Source organism: Cryptomeria japonica, chromosome 10, assembly GCF_030272615.1.
Source record: "Cryptomeria japonica chromosome 10, Sugi_1.0, whole genome shotgun sequence".
Taxonomy (NCBI): domain Eukaryota; kingdom Viridiplantae; phylum Streptophyta; class Pinopsida; order Cupressales; family Cupressaceae; genus Cryptomeria; species Cryptomeria japonica.
Window position 1 is genome coordinate 418724901 of NC_081414.1, and position 24767 is coordinate 418749667.

General features: G+C 38.2%; 1 protein-coding gene across 8 annotated transcripts in view; it reads right to left on the reverse strand.

The window, feature by feature from the left end:
* The window catches only part of LOC131034107 (small ribosomal subunit protein uS10m), an 85720-nt gene that overhangs the window by 19581 nt on the left and 41372 nt on the right, over positions 1-24767 (reverse strand). For 3 of the 8 annotated variants that reach the window (XM_057965484.2, XM_057965487.2, XM_057965485.2), the window contains exon 3: positions 8697-8785. The exons of the other annotated variants lie outside the window; for them this stretch is intronic. In XM_057965484.2, the coding sequence (XP_057821467.2) occupies positions 8724-8785 (62 nt within the window). In that variant the 3' untranslated portion in view covers positions 8697-8723. Of the gene's footprint in view, positions 1-8696; positions 8786-24767 lie in introns of those variants that run through there. 8 annotated transcript variants of the gene reach the window in all.

Below are 24767 nucleotides of genomic sequence, written 5' to 3' on the forward strand. Positions count from 1 at the left end.
TCAGTTTAGGCCACAAACCTTGCTTTCTAGTCATGATTGAGGAGAGAATAACCTATCTAGGCCTTGAGAATGAATTGAAACATAGCCAAATGCACTTGGATAATGGGAAAATTTGGAATTTGAGCTTAAAGAAGAATTTCGCTCCTGACCCTTCCAAAGGGTCCAAAGCAAATTTCTCTAAAAACCTCTTCTGCTTCTAACATGGGTTAAAATCCTTGATTCTAAGCCTTGAGTGAATGAAAAATGATCTATCCATGCCTTTGAAAGTGAGTTGCAACCAAGTGAGATGAGGAAAATTGGAGAATTTGAGCTAAGAAGCAAATTTCGCTCCTGACCCTTCCAAAGGGTCCAAAGCGAAATTCCTCTTTAGTTCCTGTCCTTCCAAAGGTACCTAAGCGAAATTGTTAAGATGCACTTTTGATTCAACATTTTGAACTAGGCAATTCCTTAAGGTGATTTGTTAGCATGTCCTAAGGTGAGAACAATGTGAATGAGGGTGAAGTTTGAGTGTTTGGATGATATCTAAGGCTAATTCCTCAAATTCGCTCCCGACCCTTCCAAAGCATCCAGAGCGAAATTCCTTATATCTCCCTTCCTGGTCCTAATTTGCATCACAAACCTTGCTCCCATGGCGTCTTTGAAGAAGATAATACACTTGGAACATGATGAAATGGAGAATTTGGGCAAAAACACCAAATTCACTCCTGACCCTTCCAAAGGGACAGGAGCAAATTTTCTTAAAACACCTATTTGCTCCTTGTTTGGGTTGAACTCTTTGTTCATATGGTGTGATTAAGGGAAGATTAATGACTTAAAGTGATTTGGGACCTAGAAGAATGCCCTTGGACCTTGAAAGAGTTAGGAATTTGGCCAAGAATACAAATTTCGCTCCTGACCCTTCCAAAGGGTCCAGAGCGAATTTCATTATAGGGCCTGTCCTTGGTGAGGGTCCAGAGCGAATCTCATTATAGGGCCTATCCTTCCAGAGGGTCCAGAGCAAATTGATCCTAATGCCTTCTTGTTGATGATTTAAGGTAAGAAATGCTATGTTAGAATGAATATATTATGTATTCTTAATCATCTTTTGTTTGTTTTGCAGATCAATAAAATCAAGTTCGAGGGAGATCAGGCCAGGACAAGGGCGACCTCTTCAAGTTTCATCATCATCAAGGACACTTCAAATGCGTGAGAGAGGACTCAAAGTACTTCCAAGTTGAAGGACTTCAAGTGTTCAAGGAATTGCAAGCAATGGAGCTGACCATCCTCAAGGACCTCATTCTATCACATGAAGAAATCACAAGATGGCAAAGAAGAAGAAAAGACTTGACCGTGAAGAAGCCTCATCAAGCACAAGAGAGTCAAGGAGAGGTATGCTATTCATCAGGTACATCAAGGATGAAGGAGGATCAACCAAAGTCAGTGCAAGGATACGTTGAAGAGGCAGATAGTTTCAAAAGAGTTAATCAAAGTTAAGCTTCTCATCGAATATCAAGAGATACAAAGTTCCCTGATCAAGCACAAACGCAAGACAAGGTGGCATCCCAGACACCGTTCCTCCAATCAGAAGGCTCCACATCAGCATGTCCAGATTCGATGAACCACGCTTGCACATGAAGGCACAAACTCCGATGTACCTACCCCTGTTTCCTATTGGTTCTCATACATGAAATGTAATTTTCTCATTGGCTAAGAGAAGTTTGTTGTAACAAACCCTAAAATTAGGGTTTTCATCCTGAAATCTTAGCCATTCATTCTAAATCAATCTGAGCCATTGAAATGTAAAGAGCTCTCTATATAAAGCTCTGGCTCTTCATTTGTAAAGGTTAATGGTTAGTGGATAGTTAATAGTCAGTAGCAAAAGAATAGTGAATAAAGTAGCAATTAGAATAGAGGAGAAGGCAAGAAATTGTTGCCTTGATTGTAAATGAACTCCATTTTCATTGAAGATATGGTGAAATATGTCATTTCTTTGCAATATGCATGGTCTCTTGTTGAATCTTCATTTTAGATGATAAATGATTAGATTGAATGACGGAAGTTACTGAATGCACTCACGTGGAATTTGCCTAGTCCAAACCACTAGCCTCTTACTGATTGTAAGGGCGCCCTGCGTGGTCAACTGGCATTGAATGAGCTTAATCTCGAATTGTTATGCGTCTATTGGTCATGCATTAACTCGAATGGTGATCAATGTCTGATGGTGTAACGATTTGAACATATTCAAAGCATCCCTTAGAAGATTGCACTGAGTTGGTGTCGGATTGTTCAAACTGATGGTGAGACCCAACCCAGTAGGACTCCACCTAGTCGTTCATCAACCTTCTTACATTCTCGGTCTTAGAATAGACTCTCTAAACGCTGCACCTTTTGGTTATTTCTTTATTATCCCGATGAGTAGACAGAACTTAAGTTCCAGCAAATCAGACGCTCAGGCATTCGAATGTAAGTCCCCTTGTGATTCCAGCATAATCACATCAGACCAAATTGAGCTTATCCACATGTAGAGACCCTACATATAAGAACATTGGAGTTATTTCGATTGATCCTTGGGCAAATCTTCAGCATTCGAATAACTTTGTTCAAGAGAGGATAAGATACCTTGGTATTTTATTCTGTGTTCGCATGTGCATAAAAAACACATCAACGGTAACTTAGCAAAACAAAATTGCTTTTCTGAAAAGAAAGTTGAAATATCTATACATCATAATAAACATGCCCGTAAAAGAAAGAGAACAGTGTTTTCAATGGTTCTCCAAGTTTCCAGGATGAGGGAGATAGAGACGGCACCAATTTCAAATTAAGGCAAAAACATTCTTGAAGCCTAAGGACTGCAGGGGTACAGCTATATATATATATAAGAGAGAGAGAGAGAGAGAGAGAGAGAGAGAGAGAGAGAGAGAGAGAGAGAGAATCACAAAAAAAAAACATTATAAACAAACTAGAAAATGCTGAAATTAAATAACATAATAAATCCATGACAGCACAAAAAGCATCTCAAGCAGACTTGGAGCCCTTTTTTCCTGTCAAGGGGAATCTATCTTTCAAATCAAACTATGATCCATCATTAAGATGAGAATGTGACACACTAGGATTGTGGATGGCAGCTCATTATATAGTGCTTTAAAAATGCCTCCAAGAAGGGAAAAATGACAATTAAATGACCTAGACATTTGAAAATTAATTAAGCAGTTAATTAAAAAATTATATGTTTTGCCTTTTAATTATGGATCATTTTTATTAAGTTGTTTCAATGCTACAACTAACTTGATCCAAATCCTTCATCTCTATTTAGATTGCAATAGTGCTTACTAATTTCAACAGCCTTCCCTTGAGTGCCTCTAAAAAAGAGTTCCTTCTACGGCAAGGACCTTAGTCCCTTCAATGTAAATATCCTGCTTTGAATTAAACGGATGTTTTGCCTATGTTGACTTGTTAATACACTCATATTTTATATCTGCACCATGTTCATTGATCATGGTAAAAATAGAGTGACATGTTTCTCCAATTAATGGCAATATTCCACACCAACACAACTAGATCATTTAATTATGTCCTTTATCTCCTTCCCCTAGGAATTGCCCCCACCTTTTTGTGGCATCACAATTACTATATAGTGAGCTCTCATCCATAATCCTCACATGCCACTATCTCATCCTAATGATGAATCACATAGTACAATTGAAAATGTTTATGGATAATGGATCACCTTCATGGGCTGAAAATCTTTTGTTCATAAACGAGAACCTATTTTGTTATTTTTCCTAACAACACAAAGTTATTCATGTTAGACACAATGCACCACTGAGAGGGGGGTGAATCAGTGGTTCTCAAACTTTTCCCTTTAACAACCTATGTGTGTATACCGGTTATGGGATCTAACACAAAGCAACCTTTACCGGTTAGTGAGGAGACTAAACACAAATGCATTCACACAAAGGTACATCACATAACACTAGCATATACGAGGAAAACCCAAGATGGGAAAAACCTCGATGAGCAATGCTGTTGGAGTCTACTGCTCCAATCCAGCCTCACAATCAAACCTTTGTTACAATGTTTATAGCACCAACCCAAGGAGCTACAACCCCTAATTTAGGGCACCAACCCAAGGAGCACCAACCCCTAACTGATTTATGGGCTACAACCCCTGCACCGAGCTACAACTCAATGATCTTGATGAAAACATCAAATACAAAATTAGCAATCTTGTTACAAGTGAATCTTGTAACCTTCTCATATACCTTACTCTGTCAGTAAGATATCTTCTCTGCTACACCGACTCACTCTCCTGCTGCTATACTGCCAGTAAACTCTACCGGTACTCTTCTCCTCTGTTTCTTCTCTACTGGATCTCTTCCTCACTAATCTACACTTTACCGGTGCTATACTCAAACGGTTCTCTGTTTGCCTTCTCTACAACTTACTTCTCTTTAGCTCTACCGGTATGAACACTACCGGTTCTACTCTGCTATTGGTTGAACACTTCAACCCGGTTCACCCTCACACTCAGTCTCTTCTCAGATATGCTTTATGCACTTGACTGATTTCCTCTTTCATGCAGAAGAAAACACTTCGCAGCAGCACCCTCTTCTTCTATTCAACAGCTAACGTGTCTTTGGCCTTCATATTTATGGCCAGGTTTTCCCACCAAAGCCCACTTTAAAATCTAGGCGGTTAGGGTATCCTCACCATCCTTGAGGCAAACCAAATCCAATCACATCTTGCTCGATCTGATCTCCCTGGCAGCCAACTGTTCATCTCCGCCATTGTCGCGCCTTCCAATACACGTTTTCCAAATATAGGAAACACGATCCTTTTCCTCGACCTGCATCCATCAAACCATCATTAATACCTTTGTTGTTTCCTTCTCGAGGTCTTCTAACAATCTCATCTTCTTGCTTTGATCTAGGCACCAACAACTCCCTGATTCTTCTCTGTTGCTCATTCTTCCTTGAGCCACACGCTTTTGACCCGATCCACAAATCACGGGATCCATATTCAATGCACACCTGTAGAGATACCTAACTCTACACAGCACTTCACCAACCTCTGCGAGCTTGCCACCTTGACTCCATGTGGCATCCACATCAACCAACTGTTAACTTGGCTCTTCGAGTTGGTCCAGATAGGATCACTGACCAACCACTCTACCGGTTCCTCTTTCCTGTTGGTCTACTAACCCTGCCGGTATCTCACATTCTACCGGTTACCTCCTCATGTCTACCCTTTGCTATACTGTCGATGGAACACCTAAACAGGTCTTCAGACATGACTTACCTAAGCATGCACATTCCCATCAAGTGGGAAGACTTCTGCATCCGCACCTTGTCCAAATTCCCAGTAAGCACTCTTGATGACACAAGTCATCAACCTTCACTAGACTCCTTCTTTAGTCAGGCCATTCTTCCTCTTTCTGCATCTGCTCAGTTATGCCTTTTCCTTGATCAGCTCTAGTCATATCTCCGCTGGTTTGTCAAAGTGACAAACACATCACACTTCATCTGTACCGGCAATTCAACATGCCTTTGCCTCTTCTCTCTTATCTCAAAGAATCATGATTCACACCATGCATACCTGGAGATAAGTTCCTCTTACCAGTAGAGAGACACCATCTGCTTTCTGCAATGGACTCATGTGACTTCCCTGTTTGTGCAGCATATCTTCAAACAGGCACATGTTATTCGGTGTGGGCACATTCACTGTTAGTCATCTCTTCATATGGTGACGCAACTTCATCCGGTGGGAGTCTTGTTGTTCTGCAACCTTACAGCATACTGGTGACCTGTTTATTCTTCTCCTCCAGTGTTGATGTGATTCAGATGACATTCTGCCTCTTCATCACAAACAACCGCTCAAACACCTTTCTATCTCATCGCACAAGTCAGGCACTAACTCATGTACTGGTGACTCCTGAGGTCATCTTCCTTACCTTACCGGTGTTCTGCAACACAAGGTGATATCCAAGATATCACATCTTGTACTCCTCCATAGCAATGTTGTACATACATCTCTTCTACCGGTTGACATCAATGACAACACAATGCCAACAATTCAGGAGTCCTCCAGAATCTCCATTTAATTAGATGAAACCCAATTGTCAAATGCCACCTATGTCAAAAAAAATTATTAAACAGATGTTTTTCATAAAAACACTTGCTTTCCATCCACACCTCCACCCTTAGAAATGTATTTCCCTGCTTTTAAAGTCTTCATCTTTGTCTAGCTAACTTCGTTATTAAGTTAATTAATTGTCAACTAAGTTAGTGTGCTTCAAATGATAGCTACAAACAGTAATCTCAACAGTTGTCTTAACGAACAATCATTCGTAATTTCGTCCTACTAGCATTTCCTATGTCAGAGTAAGAGATTTGATTTTGTGATAGGCTCTTCTTATTCTAGCAAAGCATTTACTGAGCACTACTATGCAATAAAAGAATTATTCTCCAGATTCTCAGAATGTTGTTCATTGTCTATGATATCTTATTCCAATTAAACTTTTGTAGTGAAACTCATAGTTTGGTTGTAACAATTTACAACAAAAATTTCAGGCATAGTTGCCAATGAATTGAATGCAGCTCTTTGACTGGTTATGTAGAAATCGATGTTCCCCACCAATGGGGATGCTTGCCATCTCACCACATGCCTCTCAACATACTGAAGACATGAACACAACTAACATAGAATTTATTTCTATTGCATAAAAAAGTTAAATTAAATTATCTTTGGCATTCATCAAGTAAAAAGAACAAGGTAAGAAAAGCATTAATGACAACCTGGAAAAATAAAATGAATATGAAAAATTAATATAATAAAGTCAAATACATTAAATAGAAATTATTTAACAGAGCATATGGAGACATGTCTCCTTAATAGATGTTTTAAGTGTTTGGAAGTATGAGAAGATAAATTAAACCAATCAGCTCAGGTTTTTGCGATTAACAACCTACACTCTATACAGTCAGAATTTGAAGTTCATAGCCCGTCCTTTCTTCAACATCTAACTGATCATAGTAATATATAACAGCATTAACTGACAAGCACAGTTTTTTGTACCATACAACCAACTGCCTTACAAACCTTGCTCAAACTTCCAGCAAAAGTACATTGATATCACCCTACGTCTATATTGCTTTGTGCCATACAATCTCTATTTCCTATTTCCATAATGCCTTCGCTTCTTACTGTGATATGGCCTCTGCACCTTGCTATCATACTATCATTTTTGCTTGTTTTCATACAGTCATTAACCATTGTTGTTGTACAATCATTAATAATTGTCGTCATGCAATTATTCATATATGTTCTCATGTGGTCACTCTTCCTTGCAGTTGTACAACCTACCCTCTTTATAGTCAGCATTTGAAGTTTATACCATTCTTCAACATCCGACAGACCATAGTACCATATGATGGCATTTTATGACAAGCAAAAAATTTTGTAGCATACGACTTACTGCCTTACATACCTTGTTCAAACCTCCAGCAACAGTACATCGACATCTATATCGCTTTGTGCTTCCATACAATCTCTATTTCCTGATTCCATAATACTTTTGCTTCTTACAGTGTTATGGCCTCTGCAGCTTGCTATCATACAATATATTTTGCTTTCTTTCTTACAATCATTACTCATTGTTGTCATACAATCGTTACTAATTGTTGTCATGCAATAATTCATATATGTTCTCATGTAGTCACTCTTTCTTGCAGTTGTGCAACCTTTCCTTCGAGTTGTAATTGGTTCTTCCCTTGTTCATAGGTGATCTTCCCTACTTGCAGTCATACGGTCTTCCCTTCCTATCTTACTACTGTTGTGAAGTCTTCCCTTCCTATCTTACTACTGTTGTGAAGTCTCCCCTTCAAAATGCCATATGGGTACTCTTATCTGTTGTCATACAACCACATATCATTCGGTTAGCACTTGTAGCGTTCACATTAACTACTACAGTACAACCATCAACAGTTCATTTCATGCTCTTAGTCTTGTCAACCCTCCATTTTGTCTAGTGACTTACAGTTTGACATATTGTAAGAAGCTAAATCTAGTCCTTTGGGGGCAATTACCTACACTGAAAAATCCAGGTTGGATGCCCTCGTCTGTTGGGAGAAATTAATTATCTTTTTGACTGTTCAAAGAATTTAATTCTCTCGTTTCCTAAGGAGAGCGTGGGAGGAAATGTAATAGATGCCAATCTAGCACAGGAAAAAATTCAATGCAATACACAAACACTTTTTCCAGGTTTTTGGACAAAGTTCAAATATTCAGGAGCCAAAGCCATGTTGTTCAAGCATTCAAAGTTTTGGATGGTATTTTGGTGTTGTGTACTTTGATAGTGATGGCTAGAAAAAAAATCTACGAGTTACGGGTTCTGCATCCTCAACTGTATGGCTAAAAAAATGGAAGACAGCTATAAATAAAAGCATTTTCAAAGCATGGCACTGCTCAAGAGGGTCAGATAATCCCAGTGCAAACCACAGCTACATCTCTAATGTTGATTCAAACATCTTTGAAGTCAAGCAGAGCTAGTTAATTCAAGTGGATTAGATAATTCTAGAGCAAACCACAGTTACATCTCTAATGATGATTCAACATTTTTGCAGACAAGCAGAGCTAGTTCAAAAATGCCTGCACAAATGAGCATTAAAAATAAATGATTGACAACAAATAAACTTCTAAAATCAAAGCCATGCCCACACCTGAATTTCTCAATCGGTAGAATCTGACTACCACAGAATCCAGGGTGCGATGAGCCAACAACCTTGAGGCCCATGAATTGAAGGCATCCCTAGAGAGCATTAGTGTTAGATAAAATTCTCCAAATGCTTTACTTCAACAACTACGATTTTGAGCCTTACTTTGTTTGCATGGCATCCAACTACAAAAAAGACAGCCAAGCATCTTTAGTGTACTAGATTAGGTGGTGCACATCATGTACACACCAGCTGACTGTACTAAAGTCTTCCTATCCTCTTCTGGACCCTCAATTTAGAAGACACCAAAAAATAACCTTCTCTATGCCCTCCATTTTGGACCACTGTATTTGTTTGGGATGATATTGCCCTAGAAACATAATTTTAATTGATCACTCTATGGTAGGTTGTGTATGGAATAAGTATTAAAACAGATTTGGAATAGCTTAATCTAAAGAAATGCAATTGAAAATGATAAGGAATTAGAGTTCTACAAAATTACTAACATGGTGTTCTATGAAAAATTTATTAATATGTATGGGCTCCTATCACCCCTTTCGGGAAGCTAGAAAATCTGGAGTTTAAATAAATTGAAGATGATCTCTTTTCTGTCCAACAATTTCAAGGCAGTTAGCTTTTGACTTCATAAATCTCCAAGTCAAATTTTGGGAATTGTCAAGTTGATTTGATATGGCAACCAACCAGCTTAAATTTGACACGTGATTGTTAGTTTTAAAAGTGGCATTTGAGTGTCATTTGGGTGCCATCAAATTAAACAAACGATCATGGCATTATTTGGGGGGTCTGCATACTTTTAAAATAGGGGATATTTTACATTCAAAATTATATATTTATATATGTATTTCAAGGTATATGCAGTTCATTTTTAGAGATTGGAGAAACTCTCATAAATAGAGGAAAAGAGACCTTGGAATGGAATTCTATTATTGGATACAAGGATAGGAAGAAGAGCGAAGATCAAAAAGATAATTCTTGGAAAAACACCACAAACAAACACGTACTTTGCCATTTTTTGAAAAAACAATGGTCCACCAACAGAAGAGACCTTACAGTTTTAGAAAACCCATGGTCCCAAGGAAGGTAAGAATAAAGTTAGTTAGAGATATAAGGATATATTTGATTAGAACAATTAATGCTTATGAAATATGAGGAAGTCTTTGAGAAGATATATGAGGGGTCCATTTTTTAGATAATATAAGTCAACTTGTTTATTAAAATAACACTATTCCCAACCATGGTCAGAAGGCACCCAAATTTAGTTGGTTCCAATGTTTATATGGAAACCAGAATGAGACCTAATACCTGAGTCATTGTGATAACGAAAGAGGTCGAGCATACAACTATCATTATAGAGATGAATATTAACTTTGCTAAATGATTTTGTGTTATAAATATAACTGTAGTAGTTGAGATGTATGTCATCTAATATATTTCTTTATTTTGCTTATGAAGATGTATAATGAGTAATGTTCGAAACTATTGATTAAATGTATTTGGGCCTAACATTTGAAGGATGTATAAAACTTGTGAATGATGTTGAAAAACCTGTATATGGGGCTGAAGAATCACATGTCCCATTCTTGAGCCAAATGCTGATTAACCAGTTTATACAAAACAATGTGCTGCAGTCTTATGACCCAAGGAAAAACATAGTAGCTTCATTGTAGAGATGAATATTAACTCTCCTAAATGATTGTGTTATAAATGTTAATATAGTAGTTATGATGTACATCTTATATTATATTTCTTCATTTGCTTATGAATGATGTATAACAAGTGATTTTCTCAGCTATTGACTAAAATGTACTTGAGCCTAACATTTGAAGGATGTATCATGATGCTGAAAAACCTACAATGGGACTGAAGCACAATAGTGTGTCCCACTCTTGGGCCACATATTAATTTACCAATTTATGTAAAAGAGTGTACCCCAATCTTGCAACCGAAAGAAAAACATAGTAACTGAATTGTAGATGACATTCTATACATGTGTATGTGTGTTCCATTCTTGGGCCACATGTTAATTTACCAATTTATGTTAAATAGTGTGCCCCTATCTTGCAACCAAAAGAAAAACATAGTAACTGAATTGTAGATGGCTTTCTATACATGTGTATGTGTGTCTCACTCTTGGGTCACATGTTAATTTACCAATTTATGTAAAATAGTGTGCCCCAATCTTGCAACCAAAAGAAAAACATTGTAACTGACTTGTAGATGGCATTCTATGCATGTGTATGTGTGTCCCTTAAACAATCTATGTTTTACCATTTTCCCTCCAAACCATATTCATCATTTTTAATAGCTGAATGGTGTAGGAGCACCTAGTATCTAGTCATCATGTTAATTAGATGTTTGAGTCTTAGGAGTTCGGGGTCATGTCATTCTGGTTCAATAAGATCTATGGAGACCATTTGTAATGTCATTTCATGTTTTCAGGTCTGTATGTCAGATTTGAAGTCATATTTTGCAAATCTGTTAAAGTTGTCAAATGTTGTCATCGGAATAAATTATACCGTTATTACTGTAATAAGTTGTCAAAGGGGGTCATCGGGATAGTTATCCCGATAAAAGGGTCATCGCGATAGTTATTACTCTAGGGATTGCTAAAACCAGTTTAGCCAACTTTGCAGGGCTATTCCAATAGGCCTTCGACTGTCTCGATCGGTATAGCTATACCGAAATCAATGTCATCGAGATAGTTCCCTCTATCGGGGTTTGGTCAAATATTGTTTAACCGACTGTGGAAGGTTATGCCAATGGTTATCCAATTGCCTCATTCGGTATAGCTATGCCGAAAGAGGGACATCGGGATAAGTTTCTTCTATTGGAGTTGCACAAAAAGGTTATCCCGCCAATGTTAGTTATTCCGATAGGTGAAAAAGACTTCAGTTCGGGATTGTTATCCCGACGTCGGTGTCCAGTGTTGTTTTGTCAGTTTGGAATTGTTATTCCAATGTCAGTATTCAGATTTGATTTTTCAAATGTGGGAGTCGAATAGTCTTGTAGCCCAACGGTCTGTTGTCACTGCGGGAAAGAGCACAAATTTGGTATAAATTGTGTAAGCCAACGGTTGGAAACAGTTTTTGAGATGCAATATGAGTTTTGAAAATTTGAATTCCTGAAGTTTTGTTTTGAAATCACTGGCAACTAATTGGAAACTCGTTTTTTCTGTAATTACTCTATTTCTACACTTGTATGGTATTGTATGGGTTCCATTTGATTGAACAGTCATATGTATGGATAGAATATTGACTCACCTTCCTGTTGCTAGTGATTTGAGTTTCTAATTCGTACAAAGAAAGAAGTTTAGCAATTTTACTCACGGTGACTTGGTTAGCAGGGTAACTAGGGTTTTAAACAATCATTAAATCAATTCCCCCACCCTGTCTTACATCACTGAAATTTACCACTTTGGACCCCACAATTTGGGTCAAATAATATCATAAAACATAAAAATTATATAAGTAAATAGCCCTCAGTTTTAGCTTTTCTCAAAAATATAAATTTGTTATATTTTACTTGATTTTTCTCTCTTTTTAATAAATCAAAATTTGTTACTGAAAATAATGACATGTTTTGAAAAATAAATTGAATGAATGATTCAATAATCGGATAATCTATTCAACAATAAAACAAATGCAGAAGCATATGGATTTCAAAGAATTGATTCAATTACAGAATGAGCAAGACGCTCATAAATAATACAAGAATAGCAAGTTTCTAATAAGAAATTGCTGACAAGATCGAAGACGATCTAACTAAAAAAAGAATATACACTATTGAGCATTAATACTAAAATTAACATTATTTTAATATTCTATTACCCTCCCTTAATGCTCAATCTATTAACTACACCTATAGACCACCTGAATTTTACAAATTTATCAGGACCAAGGGGCTTGGTGAAGATGTCTGCTGGCTGCTCCGAGGTAGGAACATACAGCAACTGGATGGATCTGTCTTCAACCAGCTGTCGAATATAGTGACAATGAGTTTCCACATGCTTGGTTCTTTCATGGAAGACTGGATTCTTGGCGAGTTTGAGCACTCCCTGATTATCACAGAACAAGGGAGTAGGACCTGCCTGGGAGACATGCATATCCGCAAGCATTCGTCGAAGCCAAACCGCCTCACAAGATGCCTTAACTGCTCCCCGATACTCTGCTTCTGTCGAGGAGAGAGCCACTGCCTGCTGCTTCTTACTAGTCCATGTGACAGCACCAGATCCCAAACTAAACACATACCCTGTTGTAGATTTGCGATCATCAACCGAACCTGCCCAGTCAGAATCTGTGTAGCCACTAAGTATAGGATCAGAACTCCGAGTGTACAGAAGTCCATAATCAGGAGTGCCACTCACATAACGCAGCACACGCTTCGCTGCTATCCAATGATCAGCCTTGGGAGCTGTCATGAAGCGTGAAATGTAGCTCACTGCAAAACTGATGTTAGGTCTAGTGGCAATAAGATAGATGAGGCTGCCCACTAGTTGCCTGAACAGAGATTCATCCACAACTGGTGAAGATGACTGAGCTGAAAGTTTGAGCCCGGGTTCCATAGGAGTAGAGGCAGGTTTGCAATCCTGCATTCTGAACCTGTCCACAAGACTTCTGGCATACTTGGACTGAGAGAGAAAGATACTGTTCTCAGTCTGCCAGACTTCAACTCCTAAGCAGTAATGTAGAAGTCCCAAATCTGTCATATCAAAGGTGCGGCACAAATCCTCTTTGATCCCAGTGATCAAATGTGCTGAACTGCCAGTAATGATTAAGTCATCCACATAGACAACCACAAACAGAATATCATTACTAGTATGCTTGATATACAGGTTTGCATCAGATGGACTCCGCTGAAAACCATGATCTGTCAGGTACTTATCAATTTTCATGTACCAAGCCCGAGGAGCTTGTTTCAGACCATAGAGTGCTTTGACTAGTCTACAAACCTTCTGTTCTTGACCAGCAACCTTGAATCTTGGGGGTTGCGTCATGTAGACTTCTTCCTGTAAGTCACCATTCAAAAAGGCACTCTTGACGTCCATCTGATGGACTTTCCAACTGAACTGGGCAGCCAAGGCAAGAACGAGCTGTATGGTACTCATTTTGGCTGTAGGAGCAAAAGTCTCCTCGTAGTCAATGCCTTCTTTCTGTGAGAACCCACGAGCAACAAGACGAGCCTTATACTTGTCTAGGGTTCCATCAGCTTTGTATTTTACTTTGTACACCCATTTGCAGCTAATGGGCTTCTTCCCGGAAGGAAGATCAGAAAGGGCCCAAGTGTGATTCTTCTGAAGACTCTGGAACTCAGCTTCCATAGCCTGTTCCCACTCAGGTATACCTTTAGCCTCTGAATATGTCTGAGGCTCAAAAACACTGTGTATGTTAGCCATGAGAGCAAAATTGACTATATGCTGCTGTTTGCTCTTATTACGGGAGGTTCTACCCTCAATGAGCTCAGTATCCCTGAGATCACCAATGGTCTTAGTCCACCATTTAGGCCGGAGAGTAGAAGTGCTAACATCTGGAGGAGCTGGAAGAGGCTCAGGATCAGGAACAGGAGCAGCAAGAGGAGGATTATTCTCCGGAGGGAACTCAGGTAGTGCATCATCGAAAATAGATTCTGCATCATCCCTCCCATCAGGTGAACCTAATGGAATAAGAACACTGTGAGGCTGATCCTCAGAACTCTGCTCAGAAGAAGGGGACTGAAAGAATCCTCTGTCTTCATCAAATACAACATCACGACTGAAGTTAAGACGTTCAGTGTCTATATCTATCAGTCTGTAGGCCTTATGGTGATCACTGTATCCTGTCATCATGAGTTTCTGACTTTTGGAATCCAACTTGGAGCGCTTAGCATCTGGAATCCAAACATAGGCAACAGAGCCAAAAACCTTCAGGTGGCTGATCTTAGGCTTCTGACCAGACCAAACCTCTTCTGGAGTCTTCCCCTTAACAGCCTGAGTAGGAGAACGGTTAAGTAGGTAGATAGCAATAAACACTGCTTCAGCCCAATACTTATTCGGAACACTCTTGTGTTGTAACATAGAGCGAGCCATCTCAACAACCGTATGATTGCGACGCTCAACAACACTGTTTTGCTGAGGAGTGTAGGGTGTAGTCAATTGGCGTTTGATGCCATGGGTATCACAGAAGTTGGAGAATGCAGAAGAACAAAATTCCCCCCCGTTATCTGTCCTAAGAGTAATGATGCTACATCCAGACTCTTTTTCAACAAAGGACTTAAACTTCTGAAAGATACTAAATACATCTGATTTGTGTCTAAGAAAGTACACCCACATCTTTCTACTAAAATCATCTACAATAAGCAAAAAATATTTGCAACCAATAACAGAAGATGTATTCATAGGACCACAAACATCAGCATGAAGTAATTGAAGTACCTTAGATGCGCGCCAAGACTTTCCATGTGTGAATGAAGTTCGATGCTGTTTGCCAGCTTGACAGGCGCCACATACTCCAAGATGCTGAGTCTAAATATCAAGTAACCCTGAAACAAGTCCCTCCCGAGATAGTTGAGAGAGATACTGAATGTTGAGATGTCCATATCTCTGATGCCACAAAGTGCTGAGAGGAGAAACACGAGCTGCCAAAGCCACTTCAGGAGAATCACCAGTGTCAAGAAGCCTATATAGGCCATGATCCTCTAGACCAACAGCAACAATAAGACGAGTCTCCTGATCAATGATGGAACACTTGTGAGCACTGAATACCACATCTAGCTGAGGAGAATTCCTCATAATCTGGCTGACAGAGAGCAGATTAAGTTCCATTCCAGGAACATAGTACACATTCAGAAAAAGGAGAGTCCTGCCACCAAACTGTATCTGAACAGTGCCTCTGCCAACAACTGTATCTGAACAGTGCCTCTGCCAACAACTGTATACTCCTCACCTCCGCCAAATACAACGGAATCACTGAAAGGTGAGAAGTCTGTAAACCAGTCACGCCGATGAGAAAAGTGACGTGATGCACCAGAGTCGATGTACCAAGCAGAAGACCTGGCATGATCTGAAGACCTCTTAGCCATAAAGGCATAAAGGGAAAACTCTTTCTGCTCGGAATGTTCAGCAACATGCGCCTTCTGGTGTGACCCTCCCTGCTTCTTTTGTTCAGAAGCGAGCCTCTGACGGCAATCTTTCTTTATATGGCCGTACTTGTGACAGTAATTGCACTGCACATTCTTCTTCTTAGCTCCATCCTGTGTCTGAGAAGAGCCTTTCTGCTGAGAAGACTGAGAGGACTGAAATTTGCCTTTATCCTTGTGAAAGGATTGGGCTGGGAAAGCATTTTCCGAGGAGGCTGATGTAGTACCACTACCAAACTGTTGTTTCCAACGATCTTACTCCAGAAGTCTGGTGCACAATTCTGAAAACTTCAGATCAACATTAGTGGAAGTAATATTGAGGGTCTCAATGAAGTGTTCATACGATTTCGGAAGACTTTTCAGAGTGATTACTACCATGTCTTCTTCCTCCATAGTCCGGACTCCGACCAATAGCGTCGAGCTGATCTCGAATGTCCTTAATCCTTGTGAGGTGTTCCTGTAAGGACATACGTTCGTCCATCATAATGGAGAACAACTGATTCTTTAGAAAGAATGCTCGGCTCTTGTCGGATGTCTCATGCAATTCCTTCAGATGCTTCCAGATGTCGGAAGCTGTCTTGCCAGAAGGAATCTGCGGTAACTGATCATCAGTCACTGAGAGTTTGAGAAGCATAACTGCCTCCCGATTGCGTTCATCAAACTTATCTTGATCTGCACCAGGTGTACCAGGACTGAGCTCTTTTCCCAAAACAAGCTGGTCAAGACGCCTATATTCAAAAATGGTCAACATACGCTATTTCCAGATGTTGTAATTGTTGCCATTAAAGCGTTGACTGCCTTCTAACATCAGGTTGGTTAGAGAAGCCATTTGCACGTTTCCCAAAAAAAAATCTCGGCTGACCCAAAAAAATCCAAAGACAACCCAAAAATGCGTGCGAAAACCCAGAAGGAATCTGCTGTCAGAATCTGGATCCGCGGGCTCGAAAATCAAGGCATGAAAATCGAGGCACCCAGAAAAAACGGACAACTACCCAGATTGGGGTTCGAAAAACCCACCAAGAATCTGCAAGAAAAATGTATCTTCGATAAAAACTTGAAGGTAAACACCTTAATCGAAAAACTAGAGGGTCGTGGAAGCCATGATACGCCCAGAAAATCAGCAGACAGAAGAAACTTGGCACAAGGAAGAAAACAAAGTCGCGCCACCAGTAGAGATGGCCTCACGCGGTTTTTTTAACCCACAGAAACGAGCCCAAAACAGTGTTACCGACTGCAGGACGCGCACAGAGCCGCGGACGCCGCCGGAGACAGAGCCGCGGACGCAAAAAAACAGTGCGACGTCTGCAGGTCGCGCACAGAGCCACGGACGCCGCCGAACATAGGTCGCAAAAAAAACGCGACTGTACAAACCCGCGAGGTAGACACAGGAGCTAGAAACTTAAAAAACCTAGATAGATTTTTTTTAAAACCAGAAATAATTTCGAAAATTTCCACTAATTGGAGATTAGAATTAAAAAAATTTCGAAAAAAAATTCTCCTATAGCTCTGATACCATAAAACAAATGCAGAAGCATATGGATTTCAAAGAATTGATTCAATTACAGAATGAGCAAGACGCTCATATATAATACAAGAATATTTACAAGAATAGCAAGTTTCTAATAAGAAACTGCTGACAAGATCGAAGACGATCTAACTAAAAAAAGAATATACACTATCGAGCATTAATACTAAAATTAACATTATTTTAATATTCTATTAAACAATATACAAGCGTATATAAAGAGATTACAAGGACGACGTTCTAAATTAAAAACAAGTCGTTTAAAGTGAACTACTAAAAAGCTAAACACTAAATAAAGCTTAAAAGCTAATTAACTAAAAAGAAAAAACTAAACGCTAAATAAAGCTTAAAAGCTAATTAACTAAAAAGAAAAAGCTAAACGCTAAACGCTAAATAAAGATTAAAAGCTAATTAACTAAACGACTTAAATATAATTAAATATAATTAAAAGCTTAAATGACAATTAAACAAGGAACTAAATATAGGTGACTAAAATATAATTAAATATTCTAATACATTCTAATACCCTCCCTTAATGGTCATTCTATCTACTAACTACCCTACAGAAGACACTGCAAGTCTTTTGATCACAAACGAAAAGAACACTCTGCTGCGGTGGAGACCCTCCCTAGATCTGAAAAGTGTTAATAACCAAGAATACCATAATCCATCCAACCTAACGTTGGGTAACCAAACTGAAACCTGAAACCATGATTTTGAGGAAAAATCGGCAAACCCTCCAAAACTGAAGATACAAATCATCATTTTTGTTAAATTTTCCCTACTTCCATCAGTGTAGTTTCCCCCTATATTTTTTGACGAGGGTTTGGGGGCAGCGCCCCCAAGTTGGGGTCAAGGGGCATCGCCCCTTGCGGGGTCAAAAATACTTCTATTATTTTATAAAGGCGTTGGGTGTTATTTTTCTATTGGCCCACGTCCAATTAGGGTTACCCCTTAACCCCCAAAAAAATCAAAAAGGGGGGGAGTTACGCCAAATGAAGGCAAAAAAACCGAAAAAAAACTCATTTTTAAAGCTTGCCTGATGGTTTTTCTGGGTCGCGCGAGTCCATTTGAAAGACTCGCGAGTTCGTGCAAAAGACTCACGCGAGTCCTTGCAAAAGACTCGCAAGTCTTTCAAATGGACTCGCCTCACGAGTCCTTGGCGAGTCGACTCGTGGCTCCCACGGACTCGTGAGTCTGTGGCGAGTCCGTGGTGAGTCCACGAGTTTTTAAACTATGGTGAAAACCCTTGAAACGATTTTTGTGGAAAAAATCGAACAAAACCCTGAAACTTTGCATGGCAAGACCCAAGACACCACGTGGTAAGACACCAAACATCACGCGGTAAAACATCAGACATCGTGCAGGAAAACACCAGACATCACGTGGTAAAATACCAGACATCACGTGGTAAAACAACACTCCCTGATTTTTGAGGAAAAATCAAGCAAAACCCTCCCATGATTTTTTATGGCGAAAAATCAGAAAACCCAAGCAAGCTTTGCAGATGACAATAATTTTTAAGGAAAAAATTCTAAACCTTGCGAAAAAATTTTGAGGTAAAAAAATGTGAAAACCCTGAGACCTGTAGGACGAGGTCTGGCCTAAATCAATCTGATCAAGGCAACGATATCCAAATATCATGAACATGCACTGTTTCCAGGTGTTGTGGTAGCTATTGAACTTCTGTCTGTGTTCCAACATGATGCTGGTCAAAGATGCCATCACGGAATCCGAGGTTGATCAAGGTCAACTGAGTGAAAGCAAGAGACAGAAGAATCTATTTTTTTTTTAAATCAGAATAGCAGCTGCACAAAAAATCTGAAACCCTGGAGGAAAATTCTGGCGCGAATTTCAAGGTTTGGAAGAAACCTAGAAATTAAAAAAAATTTGCGAACTTAAAACAGCATAAACGATGCCCAAAAAACACCAAAATTCTTGACGTCCACAGAATTAGCAGAAATTGCGGACTATTTTTAAATTCCAAGGCAAATTCGCTAGCACAAAATTTGAGGCGCAGAAAACAAGGACCAACCCAGAAAAGCTCTCGAAAAATCCACCAAGAATCTGAAATTAGAATGTAGATCCGACGGCTCAAAAATTGAGGCACGGAAAACGATGCACCTAGAAAATCTAATGACGACCCAATTGAGGTCTCAAAAAACCCACCAAGAATTTGCAACCAGAATAAAATTTCGACTTGAACTGAAGGGTCAAAACCCTAGTCGAAAATTGCAGAAACCCTAGGAAAATTTTCAATCTGCAAAAAAAAACTCCAGGTTGCAGACCCAAAAATCTCCACAACCCTAAAAAAAACATGAACTGCTGCCCAGCACAAAGAAATTTGCCCACAAACAAGAAACCCTCGAAACCCTCAAAAAGCCTTCAAAAAAACAAAAACGTTTTTTTATAAAATAAAAAAAAATAAAAAAAATCTGGAAAATATTCCAGAAAGAAGGCCATGAATTTTTATTAAAAAATTCGCCAAACTTTAAAGAATCCCATCGACCTGCTCTGATACCATGAAAAATAAATTGAATGAATGATTCAATAATCGGATAATCTATTCAACAATATACAAGCGTACATAAAGAGATTACAAGGACGACGTTCTAAATTAAGAACAAGTCGTTTAAAGTGAACTACTAAAAAGCTAAACGCTAAATAAAGCTTAAAAGCTAATTGACTAAAAAGAAAAAGCTAAACGCTAAATAAACTAAAAAGCTAATTAACTAAAAAGCTAAATGACCATTAAACAAGGAACTAAATATGGGTGACAAATATAATTAAATATTCTAATATGTTCAAGATGACAAGAAAAATAGTAAATGATGTCAAAAAATTCTTGAAAAATAACCTTGCACTCTACATCAATACTTTATTTCAATGAAATATTTAAAAAGATAAAGTATAATCTATATGCAAATATTTATGTGTTATGGTCACTCAAAATCTAGATTAGAATTTTAATTAAAAAATAGTTATAAAAAATATTCACTAAAAAATTACAAAAAAATATGAAACCAGTAAATACCAGCCTTGAGTTTATGTTTACAAAATTATTAAAATACTTATGGTCAATGACTTAATGAAAAACTAAAAATATATAATAGTACTTTATTAACAGCTAAATTACAAATTCAGGCTTGGGAAAAAAGAATTGGGTATGTTGACAAAATAAAAAATTGGGTTGGGTAAGTTTTGGGCACGTCCATGCAAAAAAACACATAAAAATAATAAAAATTTACATAGATTAACCTAAAAATAGGAATTGCATTCATATGAATTAAAACAAAAGTAAAGCTCATCTTGGTTGCAAGCAAAAAGATTTGGTGATGCTGCTCCTAAACATTTGAGCTTCTCCCACTTCACATCCACTATCTTTCATGGCACCTTGTGTCTAAGACTCCACCTCCCACCCTCTTTCCCACAGATTTTTCGCTGCTAAGTGACAATGCATTTGAGTTTATGCAGAAGACCTTAATCCTATGATTTATTTAGAGCTGAAAGTTGCAAAGGTTCTTTTGTTTGCAATAGCATTCTAGATGGCAATCTTCCCACTAGATCTAGGGTTTTTACATAGAACAAACACAAGTCTCTGACACACTATAGCTCAATTAAAGTTTCTTATGTGGAAATTCTAGATGATGCTTCAGTTATCCTTTCTGCCCTTTTGACTATAGCCATCCCTTTTAGCGGCATAAACTATCCAAACCCATTTGTTGGGTTGAGTTCATTGATTTCCCACGCCAATTCCCCTAGGAAAAGAAAAAAATAATTTCTAAAGGCTCCCTCAAGCCTAAAACGGCCCCATGCAGAAGGTAAACATGTTTTATCTAGTAAAAGAAATGAAAATTTCTCTACTATTTTTTATCAGGCAAAGCATGCATTTCACAAGCTAATCCTCCCATGTTTCATCAACACAGGGATCATACTCTTATTTGTCAATTCCACAGTTTCTAGTCTAGCTTGGTTGAAATCAATAAGTATATCTTAGAAAAGTGGCAACCTATTCTCAGTAGTCAAATCTGCATTGGCCCTTGCAACAAAGGTTTCTTCTATGTGGTAAGTGAATACCCAATTTGGGGGAGATTACCCAACTTGTCACTACATTTTTGGGGCTTTTCATGTCTATCTTCAATTGGCAACTCCATTGGGAAATTCCTAGCAAGTGTAATGTACCCTTCCTAATTTTCCCTAGACTTAGCCCTAAAATCAAAATTGTAACAAATTAGGGTTAGGGTTACATCTTACCAAGTAATATCTCTTTAATAAAGCAAACCTGAATTTGAATCCTGCATTCATAGCATAAGCAACATATATATATATATATATATATATATATATATATATATATATATATATATATATATATATATATCTGTGTGTTCGTGTGTTCAATCATTAGGGTTAGACAAACTACTTCATATTCATATACTATCAATAATACTGTACGAGCATATTAGGGTTTGGAGAAGGGACATGATGGGTCCGATCGAAGCGATTTCTACACTAAGCCCAAGAGAGGATGTCTACCACAGCCCTCTTGCTTGCTTAGTGGCTTGTACCTGCTTTCCCCATCAATGTCTCATCTCCCTAGAGACAAGTGCCATTTTGCAGAGTTGGGTGGAGGTCATAAGTGGGTTCCTTGGCTCTTCTATGTAAGTACCCTTAGGTCCTAGGAGCCATTATGGTCAACTCTAGGACGGCCTGCTTACTTAGCCTTCTTAAACCCCTTTTGCTTACACCCAAAGCCCTTCCTACAAGGTAAATTTTAGACAATCAAGCACACCTTATATTCTATCATATGAACATATACTTAAGCATTCTCTATTATGCATAAGCAACACACACACACACATATATACCACGATTGATTGTGAGAAAGAAAGTGCTGAGGAAGGCAGATCTGACATAATATCAGTCTCGTATTATGCCTGATCTTAAGATAAAGTCCTTTGGTGTATATGATGTTCAGCTTCTGAGTCGATCCAGACTTATGCTCTCTTATGCTGAATGCTTCAGTCTTCCTGGGCAGTGGTATTTGTTCACTGCATATGCTCCGATCTGATCGTACTTGAGTTATTCCCTTAATCACTTGATTGTCTATATTCAATTTAGGTTGTATTCATATGGCCATGAGTGAATACCAACGTTAACAGATTCTGATATTAGTCCTATTTGCAGTTATGCAATTGCTGATGCCGATTCCTCTTCTCCCCTTTTTCCCTTTTCCACCATGGCCCTCTCTCTATATATGCTAATCACTTCATGAGGATGATGTCAATATGAACAAGACTGTTTCAAGTATGATAATGTAAATGTTGTTGGCAGTGTTGTATACATGCGCATCTGATCTAATTTATTCATCCTAGTCTTTACATTGGTTCCCATTGGACAACCGTTTGGCAAATCCATAATACCTTTATACTTGGCCTAAATTGTTAAAAACTGATTTCAAAATTCATATCTATTTTGAATTGTAGACACCTTATTTGAATTGTAAACCTTATACATATAGGTGACTGTATTTGGCAATTGGTTGCCATCAGAATTTATGTTGCAGTATACTCGTGTATTTTGTAACATTGGTTCCCGTTGGACAACCTTTTCGCAAATCCATAATACCTTTATGCTTGGCCTAAATTGTGTCCATATTAACATCTGCCCTTAAATTATTGGCATCAGCCCTTAATTCTTTACGCTTGCCCTGATATTCTTTACATGCTAATAACTGATTTCAAAGTTCATATCTATTTTGAATTGTAGACACCTTATTTGAATTGTATACCTTATACATATAGGTGACTGTATTTGGCAAACAGTTCCCATGGGAATTTATGTTGCAGTATACTCATGTATTTTGTAACATAGTAAACCTTATTTCAATTGTAAATCTTATTTGAATTGTACATCCAATTTTAATTGTATATCTTATTTGAATTCTATATCTGATTTGATTTATTGTTAATTATGCACGTATCCGATTTGAATTGTGCAACAAAATGAAAACATAGACAGGTACGCATAGAGATAAGCTTAAATATACAAACAAGATATCTAATTTCAAAGTAGATATCTGATTTGAATTGGAGATACCAATGTTCATATTAGAGGTCTGCAACACAAATTGCAGCGTGTCCTTGTTGCTTACCTTCATACAACACATTTGCCCTTCAATTATTTAAGACATTCAGGCCATACAAAATGATAACATACACGTGCAAGGACCTATCTGTGGTACATTGTATACACGTGCACAGCATTGCCAACAACATTTATTTCAAATACAACATAACAGTGCTCCCTGTTTTGCGGTCGTAGCAACCAGGACATGTGGTTCTTTGATACCCTTATAGTGTTAAATTTTAGAAAGGTTTGCATGACTGAGCAGACATGTTGCATAAGTCTATAAAGTCATTTTTGTGACGCAAGAGCAAAGATCAAAAAGATAATTCTTGGAAAAACTACAAAAACAAACACATACTTTGCCATTTTTTTTAAAAACCAATGGTCCACCAACAGAAGAGACCATACAGTTTTAGAAAACCCATGGTCCCAAGGAAGGTAAGACAAGGACTTTCGGTGCATTCTACAGTCCTAAGTTCCTAACCATAATTACTGAGAATCTACAGTCTGCCTGTGACACGAACAAAAACCCACAATACAAAGAGCTAAAATCTATGGTCTGGTAGTTCATCAGACCACAAATTTTGGAAAAGCCCATGATCTGCTCCAATTTGACCATCAAAGTAACTTTAACTGCCCACTATTCTTTGTGCAAACTTCCAAAACAATGACAGGTGGATTAGCACCAAGTGTGAGATGTAGGTACCAGAACTACATGCAATCTTGACTTCTATGAACACAAACATGTAGGTGTCTGTTAAATGAAAAAGGTCAAACCAAGTCAAATCAGCTTATCCTATTTTTAGTATGCCTAAATTGAGCAAAAAAAGAGATTCTCATGAACTAGTAAACAATGGAGTCTCTCTAACATCAGTATCAGAACGAATTGTGTATGGACCCTAGACTTGTGAAGACTATCTATGCATAGCAATTTCCCAGTTATTGTTTACTAATGCATATGCAAATTTCTTATTGAACTAAATGTTATGTGATGTAGGAATATTAATGTGAATTTGTATAAAGAATAGAATTGCAAGAATTACACCTTATTATTGAGAAGTCAGCTAGCCAAATTTATTGTACGTGAATACATAGGGGTTGTGGCTCAGATGTAGTGCTTAGATTGTGTTCTATAGCATGTGACTGGTCACCATTGGTTGGGTCATGAGCTAGGAGTATGACATGGCCTATGTGTGTACAAGCTTCCTACCCATTATTATTACATTTTGATCTATCAGATTCAAAGTAAAACCCATATTCTAAGACTGTGGTTCCAAAGTGCATGTGCACGG